General features: G+C 42.8%; 1 protein-coding gene across 6 annotated transcripts in view; it reads left to right on the top strand.

Moving 5' to 3' along the window:
- The window catches only part of Ppfibp2 (PPFIA binding protein 2), a 160,372-nt gene that overhangs the window by 14,108 nt on the left and 122,478 nt on the right, over positions 1 to 23,786 (top strand). For 5 of the 6 annotated variants that reach the window (XM_071616407.1, XM_071616408.1, XM_071616405.1 and 2 more), the window contains exon 2: positions 19,784 to 19,883. In XM_071616407.1, the coding sequence (XP_071472508.1) occupies positions 19,820 to 19,883 (64 nt within the window). In that variant the 5' untranslated portion in view covers positions 19,784 to 19,819. Of the gene's footprint in view, positions 1 to 4,680; positions 4,763 to 19,783; positions 19,884 to 23,786 lie in introns of all 6 variants that reach the window. The other variant, XM_071616406.1, reaches the window with a different exon arrangement.

The raw sequence follows: 23,786 nt of genomic DNA, 5'->3' as shown, positions 1-23,786 counted from the left end.
CCAGAAGGATCTAGCTAGACTCTTCTTCCATGGGAGGACATAGGTAGAAGGTGCCATCTATGTATCAGGAAATAGGCTCTCACCAGACACTGATTCTGCCAGAACTGCATTCTTGGACTTTCCAATCTCCAGAACTGTGAGAAATATATTTTGGTTGTTAAACTAGCTTAATAGTTTATAGTAATTTTGTTATAGCAGCCTGACAGTAGCAAGGTATTTTTGCTGCCTCCTGCTCTTGTCCTCCTTCAGGGGAAGAAGTCTCTACCCACTTTGACACGAAAGGAGCCTCAGAAAGTTTGGGGCTGGACTGGGCTGGAATGTGGGGACTTGGTTTTTGTAATACTGTCTCTTGGCCCTTTTGAGTCACGTAGACCTCTACACCTTTCACTTCTTACTTGAATCTGAGGAACTATTTGAATATCTTCTATGGGAGAATAACAGCCCTGATCAATGGAAAAGAAGAGGTAAAGAATGGAGAGGCCCTTAGGAGACTCAGACTTTTCTACTCCCCTAGGTTCCAGCTGGCAGACTTCCAGGAGCAAGACTGCTTGGTCCCCAAGCAGGAGATATCTAGTGTGGTGTGCTCTGCAGGCTTGTCTTTGATCTACAGCACCATGTGTGGAAATGGGGGATTCCTGCATCACTTTTCTTGGGAAAGTCCCTAAACCATCTTTGACCTCAGAGCTCTGGGGGAGGGAAGTGATCTGAGTGACAAGTGTCTTGTGACTTGCAAGTAAGGTTAGGGAACTGGCTAGGTCCTGCCCCTCCCTGCCCACATTGTATGCTGGAGCTATTGAATTAGGTTGAAGAAAAGAGGGCTGGGCCCATTGCTTTTGGCTGTTTCTGCTATTGGTGCTTTTTTTTTTTTTTTCTTTTGCATTGCTGAGGTTCAAAGATCTCATGCACACCAAGTGAAGTGTTCTACCACTAAGCTATTCCCCCAGGCTGCTCGTGGTTTCCTGAATGTATCAGGACAGCTGGGCTATCTTTGAGGTCCTAGGTTTCCTCCTCATTGCTTCTTGGGCTTAGTCCCCAGGCATGATTCAAAGACTACAGATAAGGGAAATGCCCTTACCTGGATGTTGTTTGAGAATTAAGCAAAGTCTTCCCTGGAATGTGAGTAGATCAGAACAAGATCAAATAGCTTTGGAGAGAAGGCTGTCTTCTGTCCCTAAGTTTGCCCAGCTGTGTCCAAGATCAAATGAGGGTCAGATGAGGGCTTTGGGCTGCCAAAACAATGTACTGTGACTAGGGGACTGAAATGGCAGACATTTATTTTTTCACAGTTAAGGAGGCCAGAAGTTTGAGATTATGGTGTCAACAGAATTGATTTCTTCTGAGGCCTCTCTTCATGATTTGCAGATGGCCATCTTTTCCCTGTGTCTTCACATGTTCTTCCCTCTGTACCCACCTGTGTCCTAATAACCTAATCTTACAAGAACACCATTACATTGAATTACTGTCCACCCTAATTTAATTACCTCTATTTCCAAATGTGGTCATATATTGAGGACATTAGGATGTAAACATCTGAATTTTAGGGGGACACAATTGTGCTATTAAAAAAGGTGTTTCCAAAATCCTCAGAGAACAAGGCTCAGTATTATGGTGAAAGACAGAGAGGCACTCATTGCTGGTCCTGCCAAACGGGACCAGCAAAGGAAGGTAGACATAATCTAGCCAGTAGAGAAAGTTGACCAATCTTATGCAAAGACTCAACTCAGAAAAGCTTGGGCCTGAGCTTTTTGCTTGCAGTCTGGGTTCCACAGTGGCCCTTTGTCCTCCAGTGAAGGCAGAATTGGTAATATTTTCCAGCCCAGGCCTTTAGGAGAAGCCCCTCCTCATCTGACAGACACAGAAGCGAGGGTGTTGACAGTGCACACCGGATGGTCTTTAAGGAAATTCTTTGGTCCCTTTCTGGCATTTTGTATTGTTTTAGATGAGGTCTTGCTGTGTGGCCCAGACTTATCTTGAACTACTGGGCTCAACTGATTCTCTCATCTCAGCCTCCAGAGTATCTAGAGGGCATGTACCACTGTGCCCAGTTCTGGTTTTTTGTTTTCTTTTTTTCAACGCAAAAGGAAAAACTTTGTAGTAAAAACTATTCAACAAAATGTTGAAATGAAGATTCAAAATACAGAATAAATTAATTCAATTAATATTTATCTAGAGCCTGCCAAATTCTGGGTCCAGATCCCCTGCAGGCAGCTAGAGAGGCTCCTAGAAGGTAGCTGGCTATAGGCTAAATTTATGCATGAGATCTCAAATACTCTAGATAATAGCAAAAACTCACCAATTCAGACTTTTTTTTCTTGTTGCTTAGCATTCTAAATTAATGGAATGAGGAGAAAGTCCTGGTTTTATCATCTGTTAGGGAAAGTTACATTTTCTGCTATCATTGGTCTTTTACAAATGTAGTTGTATTCATCATTTGTCTCTTGCTCATACCAGGCCCAATCATGGCTTAGTTCCCCTTATGGTAGAGCTGCCTTTGCCTCTGAATATCAGGCTGCAAAAAAGAGGGATCTCAAAGTTAGATGGAGAGGCTGTCATCAACAACCTCCAGCCCTTATCAGAATGCTGGTCAAAGTCACATGCCCCTTCTCTCTTTACTCTTCACTAAGAAACACAAACATTTACTGTCTACTTTTGTCTGATTCTTTGTCAGGCTCTGAGAACAAAGAAGCAAAATTGGATATATTTCTTGCTCTCTAGTCACTCAATTAAGAAGGTGGGATAGACACACTGAGAAATAATATAATTACTGTTTATATTATTATAATTCTTATAATACAAATAGCTCTGATGATCAAGGTGGTCTTCACCACCACCTTGTAAGGTAAGATAGGAACAGAGAATGGAGGGATTCTTGTATCTTTAGGAACTTGAGGTAGCAGTGTCAGAAAAGTCCTCCTGGATATGGAACATTTGAACAAAGCCTCAGACTGGGTGGGATTTAAAGTATAGATGGAGAAAAGCACCCCCCATGTAAAGAAAACAAAGACAGGAAAACCTTTGTATATTGGGGGGTGGGAAGTAGTCTGGTGTGGCTGGGACTCAACTTGGTAAGAAGGTGGATGGTATTAGGATACTTGAACCAAGCTGCAAAATATGGCAGCCATGGACAGTTTGGGAGCAGGGGAGTGATGTCATGAGCTATGGGAATATTCCTACCACACTGGGAAGGATGAATTGGGGAAGAGTCAGAGGAAGCAGCTTTTATAATGATGAGGGTCCAAACTATGGGAGATGAGACATGAGGAGAGCTTGATTGGATGTTAGAACATACTCAGGGAATCTGGATGGCATTGTAGAAACAGCACCATATGAGTCATCAGGAATTTAAGTTCAAATTTCAGTTCTGCAGGAGGGGAAGGAGGAATCCTGCATATAATCCCCCATCTCCCCCTGCCCCCCCCAAAAATAAAATTTATGTCCCTAAGTGGTGGGCTTTTCTATTTAACATTTAATTATTTTAAAAAGTCCAACACACACAGAAGTAGAAGGAATAGTATAATGAATCCTCTTCGCCTATCATCCAACTTCAACAATGGTTAATGTTCATAATACTTGCTTGTATTGATTTTTGAGATGAGGCTTTTAGTAAGTATTCAATTTGATGCTGGATTTGAAGCATTTCTGTACATCTGCCTGTAATCAGTCTGAGGCAGTGAAATGATACCAGGTCCATTTATTCCTCCTTGGAGGTAAATTGAATGTGAATGTGCACATGTAAGTGTGTGTTCATTGCTGTGAGAATGAAAATGAGGGCCGCTGCCTTTGAAGGCTGAGTTCTGGGACTGAAGAGACACACTGCCAGCAGGGGCCTTGTCAGTAGGATAAGGGTCTGTTTACCACAGAGGCAGGTGTGGAGAGGGGAGAAAATGGAGGTAAGAACTGCTGGGAGGGAGGTTTTTAGGGTCAGATACACTCATTACCCATTCATTGGAATGTCTGTCTTGCCCAAGGCTTGATTCACACTGACCAACCTGATAAGGCTTGTCCATGAGCCAGATGTCAGTGAACTAATTCACTTTGGCAGGCATTGTCCCGTGGCCACAACATAAACGCCTGTCTTTCCAAACCACCTTGTTGGCATTGCCCTATGTAGGAAAATAAATTACAGCATCATCTGTGGATTGCTGGGGGAGCCGAGCTCCCAGACAGAGGACACCATATGGAAAGAAGGCATGTGACCTATGGCTGTGATGTGCCTCCTAGCTAGTGATTGTGCTCCTGCCCTCAGAGATGGTCTTTTAGTTACCAGTGTGCCATGCAGACCCAACAGTTTTATGGGTATTGTTGCTTTGTTCTTCACTAGCTTGGTTTGGAGCACAGTAGTTGTTCATACTACTTAAATGACTTCCAAGTTTTAGTTTTACAATTATTGAAAAATAGGCCCAGGAATCAGAGGGATATCAAGATATCAGGTTTATGTCTAATAAAGTTGTTTACAGAATATGACCCGTTGAGTCCTCAGTATATCCCTTTGCTGAATTAAAATAGCCACCTCTAGTAGGGACTTAGACTTGAGATGAATGCAAGTCTAATGCAAGTCCTCCTGGGGCAGGCCACTTCCCTTATCAAGGTGGCTTAGAGAGAGAAAGAAGGATGGGGCCGAGTTGCACATGCTTGATTGTTTCTCCCATTCTCACCAATTACATACTTATTTGCTCCCAGGGGAGGAAGTTCTGGAAAGAGAGGATGTCAGTGTCCTCTCATTGGATATCCTATGGCCACTTGAAGCAGAAACAGAATAAAGGTGAGAGCACATGTTATAAGTCTCAGCATTGGTTCATTTGGCAGGCAGAGGTGGGAATGCTGTTGGGCAAAATTGTCTGGGCACTGAAAAATAAGTGTTGATGGACAGACTGGAGAGGGGGTCTTTTGGCTGAGGGGACAGCATGAGAAAGCATAATGCTGTCCATGGCTGGAGTATCAGGGACTCAGAATGTGGCAGGAGGTAGCTGGACTTGACGAGCAAGTGCTGTATAACCTCAGAGTCAGACTGCCTGAGTTCAAATCCTATCTCTGCTGCTTCCTGGATGTGTGATTTTGGCCAAATTGACCAACTCTATGAGCTTCACTTTCCTTTTCTGTGAAGTTTGGTTATAAGAGTTATGAATGTTGAGATATGAGCTACATATAAACATTTAGCTCAGTGTAGAGAGAATGCTTAACAAGTGTCAGCCTTTATTAATACCTTCATGAGTCTAGAACAGTTGGAGGTTGGCTCTGATCTAGATGCACCTTATGAGTTTGGACTGCTCTGGGAAAGGCCAGGTATGCTCAGGTGAGAGGAGGCCCTGCAGTGCTCAGGTTCTGAATATGTGAATGTAGGCTGAGCAGCAAGAACAGGAAGAATGTGGTGGTGAAGACCATGTCTGCAGAGAGACCCATGGAGACTGGATGCTGTTTGAGGGGAAGGGTCACAGGTAAGTGCAGGCTGCTGTATAGTTCAAGGAGGAACCTAGAGGCGCTTTGTCCCGGATAGCAAATGAAGTAACTGTCTCACTGATGTGATGCCAAGAAAAGCAGTCCAGTCTACATGGATAGACTGCTATCTAAATGATTTACTTTCTGAACTCATTTAAATGTCTCAGTCACCTTTTCAGATAGATACTATTCCCATCTCATCCAGAAGGAACCTGAGACACAAAGGTTATTCTTGCCCAGGACACAGAGTGTCAGAATCAGGGTTCTCACCCAGGCGGTCTAACTCCAGTTTGTACTTTTAACTCTGCCTAGACTGCCTTTCTAGGAAATAAGAACAGGAACAGCTCCGTAGATGACAAGGCAGCTTCAATGAGTGAAAAATTCGCTACAGTGGGAATTAGGGGGAGTGGAAGGTGAACAGTGGCTTGTGAATCCAAGAAGAAACATGACATAGTAGCTGGGGGTGTAGGATCTTAGAGAACAGAGGCTTTAACATTAGTGTGGGTTGAGAGGAAGGAGCAGGACAAGGCAAGAAATGCAGATTTAACTTAGAGGGCATAATTGAGATGGACTCATTGATGATATATCAGTAGGTCAAAGGGAGGAGGAACAACTTTTTCACAGGATGGATGGGAGGACTGAAGTGGAGAAGAGGGGAATCCAGGGGTTCCATTTATCATCAAAGAAAGATACATGCTAGTATACTGCAAGGGAGTCTGACAGGAAGGAGATAAAAGATCATGGGCATGTAAGTGTTTGGGAGCAGAAGAAACATGGGAATCTGATTCCCCAGGCAGAGGGACAGTGAGAATAAGTTGTGACCAGAGAAGCAGAGTGCACCCAGCAGCAAGTTCAGTGTAAGCTGGCGGTGGCTAGGGAGAGGCAAAGTTTGAGGTGAGAACAGCCTGCTGACTGCTGGGCATAGGGCTACAGGGGGCCTCCATATGGTCCAGAACAAGGGAGTGGGGAAAGAGAAAGTCAAGTCAAAGAGAGCCTGGGAGGTGCCGGCAGGGACCTGAGGTGGGCAGGAGAGAGAGCGGCTATCATTGCCTGCTTCTACTTGGGAGGGGGCGTCCAGAGAGCTCTGTGTGCTCCGCTGAGAAGAATCCTGACTCCCTGCATCCTTCCATGTTATTGCTGGGAAGAGTAGGTGGCTTCCAGGTGCTCCCTTTAGAGGTGCCATTGTCTGGTAGACGGAGGGGGGGGCAAGTTCTCTAGGTGAGTAGAAGTGAATGACTCTGCCCAAGCTGGTTCCAGCTTCACCTGCTGTCACTTTCCCTGTTCCCTGGCCACAGGGCTATATCTTTAAAAGACAAGAGTGATAATTATAATATATTCCTCACAAATGAGATAATGAAGATGAAGTCTTTTCACAGGGATTGTTACTGGTTTTTTTTTTTTTTTTTGGTAATGGGGATTGGGCCCAGGGGTACTTTATCATTGAGCCATATCCCCAGCCCTTTTCTTCCTTCCTTCCTTCCTTCCTTCCTTCCTTCCTTCTTCCTCCTCTTCCTCCTCCTCCTCTTCTTCTTCTTCTTCTTTTAAATTTTTTTTAAATTTTGAGACAGGTTCTTGCTAAGTTGCTTAGAGTCTTACTAAACTGCTGAGGTTGGGATCCTTCTGCCTCAGGCACCTGAGTCACTGGGATTACTAGTGGGCACCACAATGCCTGGCCGGACTGTTGCCTCTTGTAGGAGGCAAGAAACTTGCTATAAACTTTCAGAGCAGGTAATGTTTACAGGCAGGTAGAAGTTGTCTAGTCATGAGGTAATTTGCCATCATTTTGATGCATTGTGAAGAGCCATGTAGCTAGGGAACAGGTAGCTAGCTCTCGAAGCAAGTGGGTTGTTGGTTCTGTCCTGGTCCTTTACGTCTCAGCCTTGGAATCACACTCTCATTTACATTTACTTCTCAGATGCACTCTTAAAGGCCTACAGAAGGAAAAGAACCTTCCATCTCAAGTTCTCTAAGTGGCTATAGTGGGTCCTGCTCTGGTGAGGACACATGCAGATAAACTTGTCCACAGTATGAGAGGGCAGACTGATGGGGGCCTTGGTGATATTCTGTTCCCTGGACACTGCCTGGCTCCCCATCTCACTCTTTCCAAAGGCACACATCCTGGCCTTGCCACTTCCCACCTTCCCACATACACACTCCAAGTCCCTTTCCTTTTGGAGTACTTGCATTATATGTCTTCTGAGATCTGCTCAGACCATCCTGGGGGAAGGCCCGTGGCCTTGGCCATATGGATTGTTGTGTCCTCTTTGCTACAGTTAGCCCTTGAGTTGAAGAAAAGAACCAGTTTGGGGAATGGGGGCAGGATAGAATATCAAAAGCAGAAATAGGCACAAACAAGAGGAAGGTTAAGCAGACATTTCAAAGTATTAAGCAGGGACACTGGAAGAAAACAATGTCAGCTTCTCACTGTTCCTCTAGCCCGAGGTCAGATGTGTTGTTGGTGTGAGCCTTCAGAACCTCACATTCGCCCACTTCCTGGCCAGACCCTGCTCCTCCTTTTGGGCTGAGCTTGGCTGTCAGCATCTCATGCTCATGGCTTTGGGGTGGTGTTTCTCTTAAGTAGCTTGCCATTTCAGGTAGGAGGGAGATACTGCTCCTGTTCCTGAGACTATGGGATAGTGAGACTGGAAGTTTGGCCTCTTGGCACCTGGAGGTGAGGTCCCAGTGACTTGTGTTTCTTTGTGGTCTTTAGAGGAGGCTGTTCAGCTTTGTGACTGATTGCCCTGCTGTTGCTATGTGTTGTTGAAAAAGCTGTTCAGTACCGTGGAGCCTTGTTTAAAGGGCTGTGGTTTGGTGAGAAGGGCTTGAGCATTTGGCTAAGTGTTTAAGTGGAAGCATCTGGGTTGGGCTGTGCCAAAGGAGGCTGGTGGTGGGGCAGGGACATGTGATCAAAGTTGGGCTGGGTTTTAAATGCAAGATCCAGAAAGCAAAAGGAATCTTTCCAGCGTGTTTGGTAGAGCTGGACTATAGCACAAATATTCTTAGGGATCTCTTGGATCTCCCCCAGTAGGGAGTGGCTGGTAATACCCAGTTCATACAACTCACTAACCTGGTACAGCAGGAAAAAGATGCTAAACAAGAAATACTTCTTTAGACCCTGACACTACCTTGCACTGCCAGCCTGCACCCAGGTTTATGGCTCTTTCAGCAATTCTGACAGATCTCAGCCTCCTCACTTTGATTAACTGACGTACTAATCAGACCAGCCTGATGTGGGATATTTAAGTGGGAATATGAAGTTGTGTATGTGAAAAATGTATTTTGATATTATAAAGCCTTAAGCCAGTTTGTTATTAGGAGTTACTGATACTGTGATTAGGTGAAACAAGCTTGTTCACCTTCAATTTTTTTTGGCATTCTTTAATTTTATCCTGTTCAGCTTTTCTTAGCCTAGTTAAGCTACTGTTATTCACTGACAAAAGAAATCAAAATTTCTCCTCTTAATTCTGATTATACAGCATCTCTCTGACCTGCCTTGACTTTTCAGTCATGGCAGAATATCTCACTGGGCCCGGCTCCCTCTGTTCTCAAGGAAAGGTAAAACTGTGGCCTTGTCTTTGGGTCATGATATAAAGTCAGTGGCTCTGCCTTGCTCTGAGTGGCTTTCTTCTCAGGCCCAGTGTGCGTACTTCTCCTTTCTGTCAAGCCATTTCTGGGATGACTGGACATGACTTCTGGATCGTGCTAAATATTGTTCAGGCCTCAGGGCCCTTAATTTATTTATTTATTTTTTTAACATGCCAAAATACATTTTTTAATATTTATTTTTTAGTTGTAGTTGGACACAATACCTTTACTTATTTTTTTTTAAAAGGGCCCTTGATTTAGACTTTGGCCCCTGGTAGAATGTGGATGACTTGAGCTGATACCCTTGGGATCCTCTCCAGTGCAGACCTGGGACTTTTATTCCTTCCATTTCTCCCCTTTGGAGTGGGAATGTCTATCCTACACCCATTCCATCACTGTATTTTAGAAGCAGATGACTTACTTCACAGGCTTATAGATGAAGAGAATTTTGCCCCAGGAGCCTCCAGCTGCCTCCCACAGGCATTGTTGATTCTATTCACTGGTTTAGCATAGGTGAGCTGAACTCTGGGGTCAGAGACCTGGCCCTGCCCTTGAGGATCTCACCACTGAGACAAAGGAGTCTCATGCATTATATGGCTAGTGCTCTGGAGTAGTCTGTTGTGGGGATGGGAGAGAGTCCCTGGAGAGGATAATTGAGCCTCAAAAGAGGAATGGGAGTTGAGCAGGGGGAAGGAGGGTCTTGGACTCAAACATTATCTACTGAGGAAGTCCTGAAAGCAGGGTCAGGCTGGTAACAGTAGCTTGGCTGTTGCTCAGGGTGGAGCCAGATACAGCCAGGAGAATCATTCCCGCTGTGGCTATGATCCCCAACTCCAGGTTTGAATCGCTACAATCCCACAATGTATATGCTTTTCCTTGCACATTACAAGTAGGGAAAATGAGGCTCATTTATGTTAAGGAACTTGTCAAGGGCACAGGTGGTCAAAGGCAGGATGTGGTCCAAATGTGGTCGAACTACAGAGCCACACTCATCACCAGCCCATGGCTCCTTACCTTCCTCTGTAGATATCTAGGCCTCCGACTCTGAGTCCTGGATGACAAGAAGATTGTGAAGTGTTGTGAAAACCTTGGTGAGATTCATTAAATAGACCCATTCTCCTGGCAGCAGGGACTAGCATGAGTGGGGTGTGAAGTACAGCTGGAGGCAAAAAGGCCAGTTAGAAAGTCATAGTAGTCATTATGATGAGAAATGACTGCAGGGCAGGTGAGAAAGAGGGGACACATCTGAGAGGGGGTGAGGAAGGAGACTTTACTAGACTTGGTGACCCACTGGGTATGGGTAATGAAAGGGGAGACTCAGGGATCCCAGGTTTCTGATTTGGTGACCATGTTGGCATCACTAAGATGGGTTGGGGAGTGTTTGGGGGAGGCGATCTGTTGGTGAGTGAAGGAGGTGTAAGGGAGACCTGTTGCCACCTCCTTCCAGCCCCCACTGTCTATCTGCCAGTATTTAGTTCAAACTGACAATAAATCAGTTTATCAATAAATCTATAAACATTTATTTAGGACTTACAGAGATCTTGGAACCTAGCAGGGCTACAGGGGAGGTGGCTGTGCACAGTTGCCATCATCTCTTTCCTGCAGGATGAAAGAGACAGGAGATCACATTTAGGTGGGCAAGATAGAGCTTGGTTTCCTGGATGAATTGGCTTAATGGAAAGATGGGAGTTTAGCAGAGAAAGCTGCTGGCATGTACATAAAACCGGAGAGCCAGTTAACTAACAATTAGGGTCAGTTCATTAATGACAAAGCATTTGGTTGGTATGAGGAGAATACTGCCAAGAGATAATAGAAGCTAAATTTGTAACCAAATGATGAAAATCCATAAATTCAACTCTGACTGGTGGCCAGCCATGATATTTCTAAGCCGAAGAGTGCTTGGTGCAGGGCTCAACTTTTATTGGTGTCAGAATTACTTGAAGAGTTCAGTGAACTATGAAGGCCAGGCTCTCTTCTACTTATCTGTGCTTCATTAGGTCTCCTAGTGATCCGATAAATAGGTTGTTTTATTTTCCCAGTTCATTTTTTTCCTAAATAAGTGCATTATAATTGTACATAATGGTGGGATTTTTTTGTTACATATTCACACACACAATATAACAGTATAATTTGACCATTATCGTTCTCCAGTATTTCCTCTTTCCCTCCCAAACAACTGAAGTTTGAGGACCACCGAGATGTATGAGTCTGAGTACAGGTTGAGTGGAGAAGGCTGCTTGGAGGGAGGCCACCAATTAGGTGGCTATTGCAGTCCTCTGGATTGAGGTAATACAGAGACAGGTGAGGCTGTGGGAGCCAGTGAGGCCACCACAAGCAGGAGTCTAGAGAGCTGTTCTGCTGTCTTACTCAGCAGCAGCAGCACCCATAACTGCATCTCTGTCTGGAACCCTTCATTTGGCTCTGGCATCTTTCACTTTTCTTTGTTTTCCTCTTCAGTCTCCTTGGTAAATAAGATCCTCTTCTTCCTGATAGCTGTGTACTGGATGTTCCGGAGAGTCCTAGGCATTCTTCTTTTTTAATTTATATACTTTTTAAGTCACTTCATGAAATTGCTTTAAATACCTTCTTTATTCAGATGGCTCCCAAATTTATATCTCCAGCACAGACTTCTTTTCGAGCCTCAGAATATATTTCCAAATGGCATTCAGGGTATCTTTTCTAGGTGTTCTTAGGCATCCTATGTTGGGCATTTTGAAACCAATGTGCTATTTTACCCTGACATGCTCCCTTGTCACTCTTGATCTCTCAGGGACTCAGGCCAAAAACTTTGAGGTCGTGCTCAACTTCTCTCTCACATGTCTGTGTTCAACCTATCAGTGAATCTTACTGGCTTTTCCCTCCAATAGATCAGTATTAGAACATCTCTTATGATCATTTTGGTCCAAGCTACTTTCTTCTTTTGCCTGTCTTTCCTGTGTTCACAGCTTCATTCCAGCAGTCTGTTTTCCAGGCAGCAGTCAGAACAACCATTTTAAAAGGTAAGTTAGATCATGTCACAGTGTGCTCAAAGCCCTTCAGTGGGTTCCTGTCTCAGCAAAGTGGAAGAAAGACAAGAAGAGTGTGCATTCTCCAGCAAGTTGCCTAATTGGTTTTCCCATTTATAATGGAAAATAATCATATCTTTACGATGATATGCAACTGGCATGTGAGGATTAAGTGAGATAATGTTGAATAAGTCCTTAGCAGGTAGCTAACAAAAACCTGCCCAATGTAAGGTAAAGAGGAGAACTGAGCACACCTGAATTAAATGTTAATATTGTGCCACACTATGTGTATTATCCCTGGTGTTTTTGGTTGTTTTGTTTTATTTTATTTTATTTTAGTATTAGAGATGAAATCCAGGGCCTTGGGCAGATTAGACAAGTATTCTACCATTAAACTATATCACCAGCCTTATTTGTTTTAATTTGATCACTAGTACATAGCCACACAATTTAAGGAGTTGATGATTATAAATGATTTCTTAACGTAGCTATCTCTCCACCTATGTACCCCACTGTCTTTCTCAGATGTAGCCACTTAAAATTCTTTTAGTATTTTTATTTTTATCTCTTAAAATGTATGTTCTCCTTCTTTATTTATTTTTAGTTGTCATTATCCAGTGACTTATAATTTCCTTATAAGTCCAGAAGGTAAGAATTCAACTCAGAAGAGCTTAGAAATCCAGTTTTTCCCTCTCACCCACAGGCGCGTTTCCATCCATTCCATTCTGCTAATGCAGTTTCAGTGAGATCAGTACGTGGTGTTTTATCATAAGGATATGATTATAATACTCTTGGTTTCTGTGTAGTTCTTTTGTTATTTGTGTGGTTTGTTTTCTTATCATTGAATCACACAATTCTTCACCAATTATACAGATCTTGTAGATATTTAGGTGCATCAGAAGTTCTGCCAGTTTCACTTTACTGAAGAAACCTCTTTCTGAGCTTCAGAACTGGCCCTCCTTTTATGTTTATTGTATCACTGTTACTCTGGCATCTCCCTTATGTCTCCTTTCTCATGCTCTGTGTCCTTGTGGTTTATGTTTTTCAAAATAAACTCTTCTATACTTGTTTGAGTGGGTAGCTAAATTAGATGTTTGGGTTCAATCTGATATATTTACATGAGGTCTCCTTGACTTTTGCCTATAACAATAAGATTTGTTTTAACTGATTTTATAGATGACACGTTGACATTCAGAGAAGTTAAATAAGTTGTGTGAGGACTCACAGAATGATGTGGCAGAGCCCATATTTTAACCCAAGTCTGGCTATACAACCTATGTTCTTGGTTGTTATAAGTTGATATGGAATGTGTTTAAGGATTCAGACATTGCCAGCAATTTCCTTCATTTTTCTCCTCTTCCTTACACTCAAATAACTTCTTGTTCTTATTATCCTAAAGAGATATGTCTCTTATATTTTTTTATTTATTTTTACTTCTGGTACCAGGAATTGAACCCAGGGCCACTTAACCACTGAGCCCCAGCCCCTGCTTTCTTTTATTTTTATTTTTGAGAGAGGGTCTCACTAAGTTGCACAGGGCCTTGCTAAATTACTGAGGCTGGCCTCAAACTTGAGATCCTCCTGTTTCAGCCTCCTGAGTCACTGGGATTACAGGGGTGAGCCACCACACCTGGTTCTTATATCCTTTTAGAGGCTATCTCCCAAGCTTAAGGATAGCAAAAGGTGTTTCTTAAAATAACTACTAAAGAACAGCTATGGTTTATGGGAGGCCTTTAAATTATGGAGGAAAGACTTATAGTTTCTTGTGATATGCTGCTACTTCTTTATCATCTGTTGGCCATTTGGGGAAGGGGAAAGGTATGAGATGAATCCAAGTTCTGTGGTGGGTCCCTGATTGAGGATCTTTCCCTGCACCTTGCCTTCGATGCAGGGTTGCTGGATGCAGCTGCTGAGGAGTCAGGTCCCAGCTCTGGCTCAGCTGTTTCCAGATACAGGATTGTCAGGGACTCCTAGCTCTGTTCTCCTATTCATCACTCCACCCAGGATGTGTGAACCTAACTCAAACAAAAATTACAACCCCCAATCACTTTTACTGAGAGAAAAAAAAATAGAAAGTAGAATGGAAGCTTGTGACTCAGTGGAAGCTTGTGATCAGTAAGGTTTACTTGTCCCAGGCATATGTTGCCCAGTTATTCCTATTTTTGGTTCCTTTTGCTAAATGTGAAAGTAGTTAATATACTATATGAATCACTGTTTGCATCAGAGCATATCAGATGATGGATGGCAAATTATGACTCCCTTACTGGTCCTGCACCTTAATCATCTTAAGGTGCTAAGTTGGCCTTTATGTGGTGCAATTCATGTGTCCATGAGATCCATCATCACATATTGCTACTCTAAGACGTGACTGTTTGATTGGCTGGTTTTACAGCTAGAGCGGCATTTTCTCTCTGACCAGTAGCAAAGAGGAGGGTAAAGTCTTATCTTAGTGGGAGCTGTAGCCTTAGTCACTCATAGACAGGAAGATGACAGCATGCATAGAGCCTGAGAATGAAGGGAGGGATGAATGGTGAATGGACCACACCTTTGCTTAAACAACATACCTTTCCTTATATCTGTGGCCAGGGATGAGCCCATTTCTTGGCATAAGAAGTACACCTGCTCACTAGGGACAAATGCAGGGCTGTGTTAAGTGTTCAGAGAGATGATAACTGCTTTTGTATAACATAACAGCTTTCACTGTATCAAGCATGTTAAGATCAATGTCCTTCTTTATCCTGCTCCTCTCCTTCCTGGGCTGATTGGTACCCCTATTTAGAGTCTCTATTATTCTGTTATCTGTTCTTTGTCAGGCCTTGGATAGCTGTGACAGCTGTCCTTTCATTGGTAGGGAAAATGAGTTAAGTTCCTACTATTAACTTTTGACATCACTTTGATTTCACTTGTGTCTACATTTTGACGTGGCTTCTGGCTCTCTTTCTTAGCCCCTTTGGATTGGTGCCTCTTTTGGATGCTCCCTCTGGCTTCTGAACCTTACTTCCATCTAGAAGACCTCTTGGCATATTGCCTCTGGAACTTTGCACACATAAGCCCCAATTTCCAATGAACTCAGCTCCTGGAGGAGATATGTGTCTTTGTGGGGAGGAACAGGCATGGAAGATGCAGAACACACTATTTGTTGTCACATGACACGTTTGCCTCGGAGACTTGTGATATTGTGCTATAATAAGAAATAAAATATTTGATCTTTTTCCTGGCTCCTAGCATAGAGCTCCTAAAATCCTTGCATGGGGGTGAGAGAAGAACCTTTTGTTATTTATACAAGCCCCTTTCAACCATACCTGAGTTTATGCTAATGAGATGACTCCTAAAGGATGGGGACTGATTCCCAGAGGAACCATCCATGATTAGAGGATTAGAAATTCAGCCCCAGCTCTAATCCTTTACCCTTCATCTTGGGGTTGAGGAAAGGGTTTGGAAATTGAGTTCAATTACCAATGATTGAATGAATAATGACTTAATCAATCACGCCTGTATAATGAAATGTCCATGTGAAATCCTAAGTTTGGAGAACCTTCAGGTTGATGAACCCATAAAGGTGCTGTGAGTCACCTCTAGAGAAGGCACCAAAGCCCTACCTGACCCCATTCCCCTACACCTTGCCAAATACATCTCTTCCATTTGGCTGTCACTGAGTTGTATTCTTTATAATAAACATAAGTAAAATGTTTCCCTGACTTCTGTGAGCTGTTCTAACAAATTATTCAATCTGAGGAAGGGGTTTGGGAATCCCTGATTTATAGCTGGTCAGTCAAAAGGGAAACCTGGAGTTTTGATTGGCATCTAGAGTAGGGATAGTCTTGTGGGATTGAGTCCTCAACTTGTGGGATCTTATGCTAACTTCAAGTAGTGTCAGAATTGAATTGAATTGTAGGGGGCTGGGGATATACCTCAGTTGGTAGAGTGCTTGCCTCAAATGCACAAAGCTCTGGGTTCCAAAAAAAAAAAAAAAAAAAAAAGAAATGAATTGAATTGTAGGACACCAGTTGGAGTCCTACAGACAATTTAGAAATTGCTTGGTGTAGGAAAAAAAAAAACACGTTTGGTGTCAGTGGTGTTGTAAGAATACAACACTATTGTTGTTTTTCAATTTTTTCTTTAAACCTCCTTTCTTAAGGGAAGGGATTGCCCCATCATGTGTTCTTTGCTGATGGGAACTCTAACCTAGACAGTAGGGAAGAAAACCACTATTAGCTGCCAGAATGGGCATGGCTAGTGACATCACGGCTTCCCTGATCCAGTAAAATTGTGTTCACAGATGGGGGCAGGAGGCCTTACACCTATGCTACCTTCAGCCCTTCCATATCTGATGCCTACCTCATAGCAGCACTGTGCCAGGGTAGGCAGGGACTCCTTCTTATCCAGGTATTCTGCTGTCACCTCAGACCCAGCAGGTCTAGAGCTGAGCTAATCAGCTCTGCTCCGAGAAGGTTCCCCAATCTCACTGTCCCAGCTCCTGAATTGTGACTAGGATAACTTTGACTCATGCCCCACTTCAGGCCAGCTCCTACGAGTCCACCCAGTTTTGTTTGCCAAGTATAAACTCATCACTGGGCAGAGGGCCCATGTTCTTTTGAGGCTCCTCTGTTGCAGGGGGTCATATTTTGGGCCCTTGGGCAGTACCTCCTAACTGCCCTCCCAACTTTCACCCTGATACTGAGGCCCCAAATGGGCCAGCCACAGCTCATCCATGGGCCCAGTCTCTTAAAATATGAGATCTTTCTTTAAAAATCTTTGTAGTACTTCCATCTGAGATCACTTGATTTGTTATGCACTGGTATCCAGATCCCTGAAAGGAGCGGTTGTGGTTCCCAAGCTCCTCTTTTATTGCCCTTGTCCTGCTTATGTGAATTCTGTGGAAGGTTTTGACTCATCTTGAGTGGCTGGATGGTCCTTTTTAACGTCAACTGTTTTGACCGTAGCCAGCTCCATCCTGCCCTTGCATGCTTCCCTGTCTTTCATGTACTGCCCTGTCTGGAATGCCATTCTCCTTATCTTCTGAGAAAACACCTACTCATCCTTCAAGATTCAGGGAAACTGCATACCTACATTTAAAAGCACACCTAAAAGTGTACCATAATTATTTGTTCAATTTCTGTCTTCTCTGCTCGACTCTGTGGTCCACGGGAGCAGGTACAAGATCTGATTTATCAGTATTCCCCCAGTGCCCAGGACACTTTAGGAGATGTTGGTTGCATGGATTCATCCATTTATTCACAAGTATTTATTCATAAACTTCCTTGTGCCAGGCATCATGCTAGATACTGAGAATAGGGGAAAATAAGGCAGACAGGGTCCCCCTGCCTTCAGGTGGAAGCAAGAAAAAATAATTTGGAATTACTGTGCTTCACAGGGCTGCTTTAGATTAGGGGTATCTGGGGAGGCCTCTCTCAGAAGATACTTTGGAGTTGAGACCTGAAGGATAAGAATAGTCAGCCCTAACCCTGCGGAGAGCTGGGGAGTGAGTTCATGGCAGAGAGGATGGCAGGTGTCCACTTACAGAAAGGACATTTTCTTGGTGTGATTGTGAGCCCTCGGGAGAAAATGCTGCTGAAGCCTGAGAAGCCTGAGGAGAAGATGTGAGGCTGGGCCGGCCAGACTCTGTAGTGACTTTTTGGTAGATCACAGTAAGGATTTTGGATTTTTTTCAGAAGAGCAGTGGGACGTTTTTGGAGGGAAGTATTTCAAACTTTTAATGTTATGGCTGAACAAGAGGGAATCTGCTGATGCCATTTCTGCTACCCCTCCTTTTCCTGCAGCCTCTTCTTACATCCCAACTCAAGCTTGCTTCCCTTCCCATCCCAGATTTACATACTGTGTTACTCTGGAGCAGCTGGAGCTGCTCTTCTCACTTCACAATACTTCTGGTCTTTGTTTCAGTCTTGTCTGGCTCCTTCCAGGAACCTGAGGTGCCAGTAGGACTCCCCACCCCCTGTGGGAACTCCCATTGTCATTCTCTTAAGCTAACTGTGCACTAGTTCTGTCCTGAGGCCTAATGCGTATTGCTTTTGAGCCTTCCTTGGCCTTTGTCCCTGTGAATCAATGCCCTGCCCCTCCATGTGCAGAATGGCTGTCCTCCTTTGCCAGGCTCAAGCAAATCAGAGGCTTGAGCTTATCAGGGTTCAAGATGACACATATATGAGCTCCACAGTTTCCAAAGGGTTCTCTCTCCCTGGGCCACATCCTTTTAGTTAAAGTCTAACTTTGTGAGCTGTTTTGACAAAAATATGTCCTGAGGTTATCTCGTCACTTGAAAAACAAAGAATAACAATAGCTAACTAATATTGAGCACTTATTTTGTGCAAAGGAATGTGCTTAGTGCTCACTATGAAGCCTTAATGATTAATTAATCATGACTCAATCCTGTGAATTAGGTTTTGTTATCCCCTTTTACAGATAAGGAAATTTAGGCTCAGAGATTACACAGTAAATGGTAGAGCAAGGTATGGGCTCTGGCCATAACTCTAGTGCCTATGAACTCAACTGCTACTGTCTGGTACAGTCCAGCATGGTTCCATGTGGTTCTGAAATGCTTATTTATACCATCTCCAGAGCTACTTCCATGTAGAGCCCCCTTTCTTCTCTTCACTCCAAAGGTCCAACTTCACAGGGAAAACTAGGAGAGATGCTCAGAACCATCCATTTCCTGGCCTGTGCATGTGTGAGAGCCACATCTCTGTTTTCCTGAGCTCTGATGCCATTAGGCATACTCATGGATTTTGCTGAATGAGCAAACAAAGACTCCTGCTCCAGTTGACAAACATGAGCTAAGTCTCTTAGAATTACAAATGCTGTTATAAGATCTTCCTTGATCTCAGGAAACAAGAAAAATGAGATGAGGCTGCAAGAAGACAGTTGAACTCTAAGAAGCAGAGTTGTCCAGAGATGGCCCTGTCATTACTTATCAAGCTCTTAAAGGGGAAATACAGCCTCAGGAAAGTGGCTGTTCCATGTATCCTCGGAGATGTTCCTCATCCCCAATAGGGCGAAATTCTAAACCTTGAATAGTGCCGGATAGGGTGCATCTGAGATTGGTCAGACACAGTATTCCTGGACAGTGTTCTCTTTATATCATTGTACCTTTGGCCTTCCTAGGCAGGACATGCTAGCCCATTTGGAGAAGGGAAACTGGAAGCTGAGGCCTCTTACCTGAATCATACCCATCCAAGGAAAGCCTTGCAGGTGTGAGGCAAATGCAGCTGTAAGACAGTGGAGCCTTCCCCAGTGGTGGTTAGTGCTTCTGGAGCTTGGAGCTATCAGTATGGAGAGGTAACAATTGGGTCTTGCTGCTTCTGGTGATTCTGGAGAGCCCTAGTGACTTTTCATTATAGAAGTAAATGGGGACTGGGGATGTGGCTCAAGCGGTAGCACGCTCGCCTGGCATGCATGCGGCCCAGGTTTGATCCTCAGCACCACATACAAACAAAGATGTTGTGTCCGCCAATAACTAAAAAATAAATATTAAAAAAATTCTCTCTCTCTCTCTGTCTTTCTATCTCTCTCGCTCTCTCTTAAAAAAAAAATAAGTAAATGGGATCATGTGCTAAAGATTCATAGACAAAAAGCACTTGTGCCAGGAGGGGAAGACCATAGAGATGTCAGAAATTATACTTCAGCTACTGGAATTCTTAATGTAAATGCATGGTGTGATAATGAATTTAAAGCATTTTGTGGTCTTAAGTATGTAATGTGGAACTTCTGTAACTTTTTTCTTTATTCTGTATTTGAATTTTCAGTAACAGGAAGAAGAGACTAAGCAGGCAAAAAGAGTCATGGCATTTGATGCTAGTCATGCCCTGGAAGCTGCCTTGGAGCAGATGGATGGGATCATTGCAGGTACACTTGGGATCCCGATGATGGATCTTTAGTTTTTCACATCTCAGAAAAGGTTTTCTTACATTTGTTTTCTTTCTTTCTTTTTTTCGCATAGAGAGAAACCCTTTGTTAGGTTTAATTTAAAATAGGTTAAAGGTATGTGCCATCTCTTTTCTTTCTAATATACAAACTTGGAGAACTCTCTCATATCTCATAGGGGTCTATGATACATTCTGAGTGTACCACTGTTGGGATTATAAATGCAAGACCGTTTAAGTGCAATGAGATTGATTCTATTTTAAAAGTTTCAGAGCATACCATGACTTATTAGAGTTGAGCTGAAACTCAAAATTGAGCAGACTTTGCCACCTACTCAGTATTCACTTCTCTGCTGTTCTCCAATGTGTTTAGAAGATGGGAGGCAGTTTTGTACTGATTCACCTAATAATATTCTATATTGCATAAGAAGCCATATTGCTTTTTATACATCTCAAGTATTTTGTCTTAATGTTTTAATTGGCCAGTAGGGGACTTTCTCTAGAAGGGAGTTGGCAAAATTGTGGGTAATTCAACAATATTGCCAGTGGACCATTCTGACTGATTAATTCCTTGAAGGGAGCAACCAGAAAGTTATATTGATTATAACAAATTTTTTCCAAAAGGCTCAGGGTCATCTTTCTGACCTTGCATGATATAGTCCAATGGTCTTTTTTGCAGACAGGGTATGCTTCTTTGGGTCTCAATTCTCCATTGTGTGAGCTATGGCTGGAGGAAATGAGGAAAGAAGGTATGGGGCTGAATGCAGCTTGACCCCAGGAATTGCTCAGGATACCTGACACTGCCCCTGTTTAGGCATTTGCTCTCTACATAGTGCAGAAATACATCTGACTCACAGAGGGCTCTGGATGTTGGAGCCTGGAGTGAGGGAGGTTGTCTATGTCTCACAGCTTCATCATATTTTGGGTAGCTCTGTAACATGGTCTAGCTGTCTTCTGTCAGGCTCTTAATTTCTCTGTGAACAAATGGGCCCTTAGGAGGCCATGACTAATGTCCTGATTTTCAGAGTCTCCATAGATTAGGATGTGTTGTTCTAGGTTAGGGTATCTGATGACTTACTGAGAAGAAACCAAGAGAGTGGATTTCCTAGCCACACTTTTAGAAAGTCTGATGGAAGCTCCCAGAGGCTCCTTTCCATGCACTGAGATAAGAGCCAGAGGATCAGACCTTCAGACTGGCTGAGGTGGTCAGAACTTCTAATCCCCTTGCTGAGGAGTGAGCCCCTGGGAGAGGGAGGTATGAGGGATGAATGAGAAGACTGTCCTTTTCCCATTGTATTGCCTTTGTTCCTCTGGCAAAGATCAGCTGACTGTGTTTATATGGAACTATTTCTGAGCTCTATAATCTATTCCACTGATATATTTGTCTTTATTTATGCCAATATCACACTGTATTGATTACAATAGGTTTATAGTTTGTCTTAAAATCAGATCATGTCAGTCCTTCAATTTTGTTTTTCTTCGATATTGTGTTGGCCAGCCTGGGTCTTTTTCCTTACCCTCCATAAAATCTTTAGAATCAATTTGTTGATATCCACAACATAACTTGTTGAGGTTTGATTGGAATCACAATGAATCTATAGATCATGTTGGGAAGAACTGATATCTTGACCATATTGAATTGTGGAGGAATGAATAAGACACTTCCTAAAGAAGGCAGCCTTTTGTGGCATTGGTGCCTCTTCCTGCCTCCTAATTTATCCATGCAGGCATTCCCAAAGTAAGGTAGCCTCTGGAAAACCCCTGTATTTCTCTGAGAAAGGATTTTTTAACTGGATCATAAAGGCCTTACCTTGGCCCAGGATCTTTAACTGAAAATCTGGGAAGGTTGTGGAGGGAGGGGCGTTAGGTGTAGGTTGTATGGAACCTGGGAGACCTAACCCACTGACCTTCCAAAACAAAGTGCTCCCTCCTCCTCCCATTTCCTTGCTCCTCCATCTTGAATTCCATTTGGATGGGCTCCCTGGACTTTTCTGTCTAGAACAGGCATGAGAGCTTTATAGAGAGAAAATCTAAGATATTCCAAGGCATTCTTTAAAGATTGGTTCTTTGCAGATTGGTAGGGAAGAATACTGGTGGGTAGACTACAGGTATTGGTTCTGATCCTAGCCACACTTTTAGAAAGTCTGATTTGGAAGCTCCCAGAGGCGCCTTTCCTTGTGTTGAGATAAGAGCCAGAGGATCAGACCTTCAGACTGGCTAATAATAATAGTTTGTGCCTCAGTTTCCTCATATTTAAATGGGAATAATAATAGTACCCGAATTAAGGGGTTGTTTGTTAACCCATGTAAGGTGCTTAGAAAAGTGCCTGGCACATAGTAAGCACCATAAAGTGTTAGCTCTTGATATGCTGATGAAGGACAGGAAATCTTTATCATGTTGAGTTTTCCTTCTCTAGGATACAGTAGGCTTCTCATATATTAAAGCCCTTATGTCTCCCATCTGCATTTTGTGGTTTTCATTGTATGAGGCTTGCATATTCACCACTGGACTTGCTCAGGGCCTACAAGATTGATATATAGTTTTCTGAAATATAAATTAAATATTTCTGAAAATATAAATTAAATCACATATCTCCCCTCTCCAAAACTCTTATTGGCTCCCATCTCAGGATAATATCTAAAATCCTTACCATGGCCGGCAAGGTCATAATGTGATTTGGCCTTTGCTGTCTTTATCTCTTTATCTCTTCCACTTCCCCCTGACTTATCTCATTTTAGTCGCCTGCGCTGCCTGCCTCAGGGCCCTGGTGCTTGCTGTCCTATTTCCTAGAAAGCTGTCCTCCAAATCCACTCAGATTCCTGCTGAAATGTCACCATATGAGAAGGTCTTCCCTGACTAATACAGCATCCCACTTCACTCTCTGACCTCATAATCTGTTTATATGTTTTTATATTATTATCATCACCTTATCTATTACATTCATGTTGGTCTCTTTGTTTATTGTCTGCCTCCTACACCAGATTTAAAAATTTAAATTTACAAATTTAAATTCTATGAGGACATAGGATCTGCCATTATCTCTCCAGTGCTTTGATTGTCTGTAGCACACATAGCTATCTAATACATATTTGTCACATGTTTATTTTATTTACTTTTGTGAATAGGATGTCCTTTTCATTGGTTAGGAGTTCAATATTGGTTTCTGTATCTATCTTGTATTTGGCTGTTTAGTGAACTTTGTTCTTTTCTCAATTTGTGCCTTCCTTTGGATAATTCTTGTGGAATATCAAATCACTATTTTTGAAAACTCAGTAGTTGATAGGTCCTGTGAACAATATCCTGTGTTGTAATTAGCCCACACAGACATTTGACAGATAATTAAATTTTGAAGTTATTAGTGTCTGGAGAGCCTGCAATCTATACTCTTCTTGATGAGAGGAACTATAATTATTAGATGCCTTTATTGATGACATTTTTTTCTCAAGGTTATTCATATACTATTCTCATTTTCAAAATGGTTGGGCCGTCTGGGCCAAAAAAAGGAACTTTGGTGGTTCTTAATGTAGTCCACAGAGTTCAACTGTTCGGGTTTGCATCCCAGCTCAACCACTTGTTACTGACTGTGAGATCTTTAACAAATTATTTAATTCTTCTGGGCCTCAGTTTCCTTAAGGATAAAATAGTAGTAATAATAGTACCTATTTTATATTATTGTAAGGATTAAAATAATGCAAATAAGGCACTTAAAATAGTATCTGATACTTAGTAAGTGCTCATTTGGTCTAAGTTATTACATGTTTTATTGATATTGGTATTAATATTATTTTTATCACCTTATGGTATAATATAACACGGTATGTTTTTACACAGTGCTGGTAAATGGCAATACTAAAATTTGCATTCAGGTTCCTTTCATTCCTGGGTT

Source organism: Marmota flaviventris, chromosome 9 (genome assembly GCF_047511675.1).
Source record: "Marmota flaviventris isolate mMarFla1 chromosome 9, mMarFla1.hap1, whole genome shotgun sequence".
In the NCBI taxonomy this organism is placed as follows: Eukaryota; Metazoa; Chordata; class Mammalia; order Rodentia; family Sciuridae; genus Marmota; species Marmota flaviventris.
The sequence above is the reverse complement of the archived record's forward strand: the minus strand, read 5'-3'. Positions and strand labels throughout refer to the sequence as shown.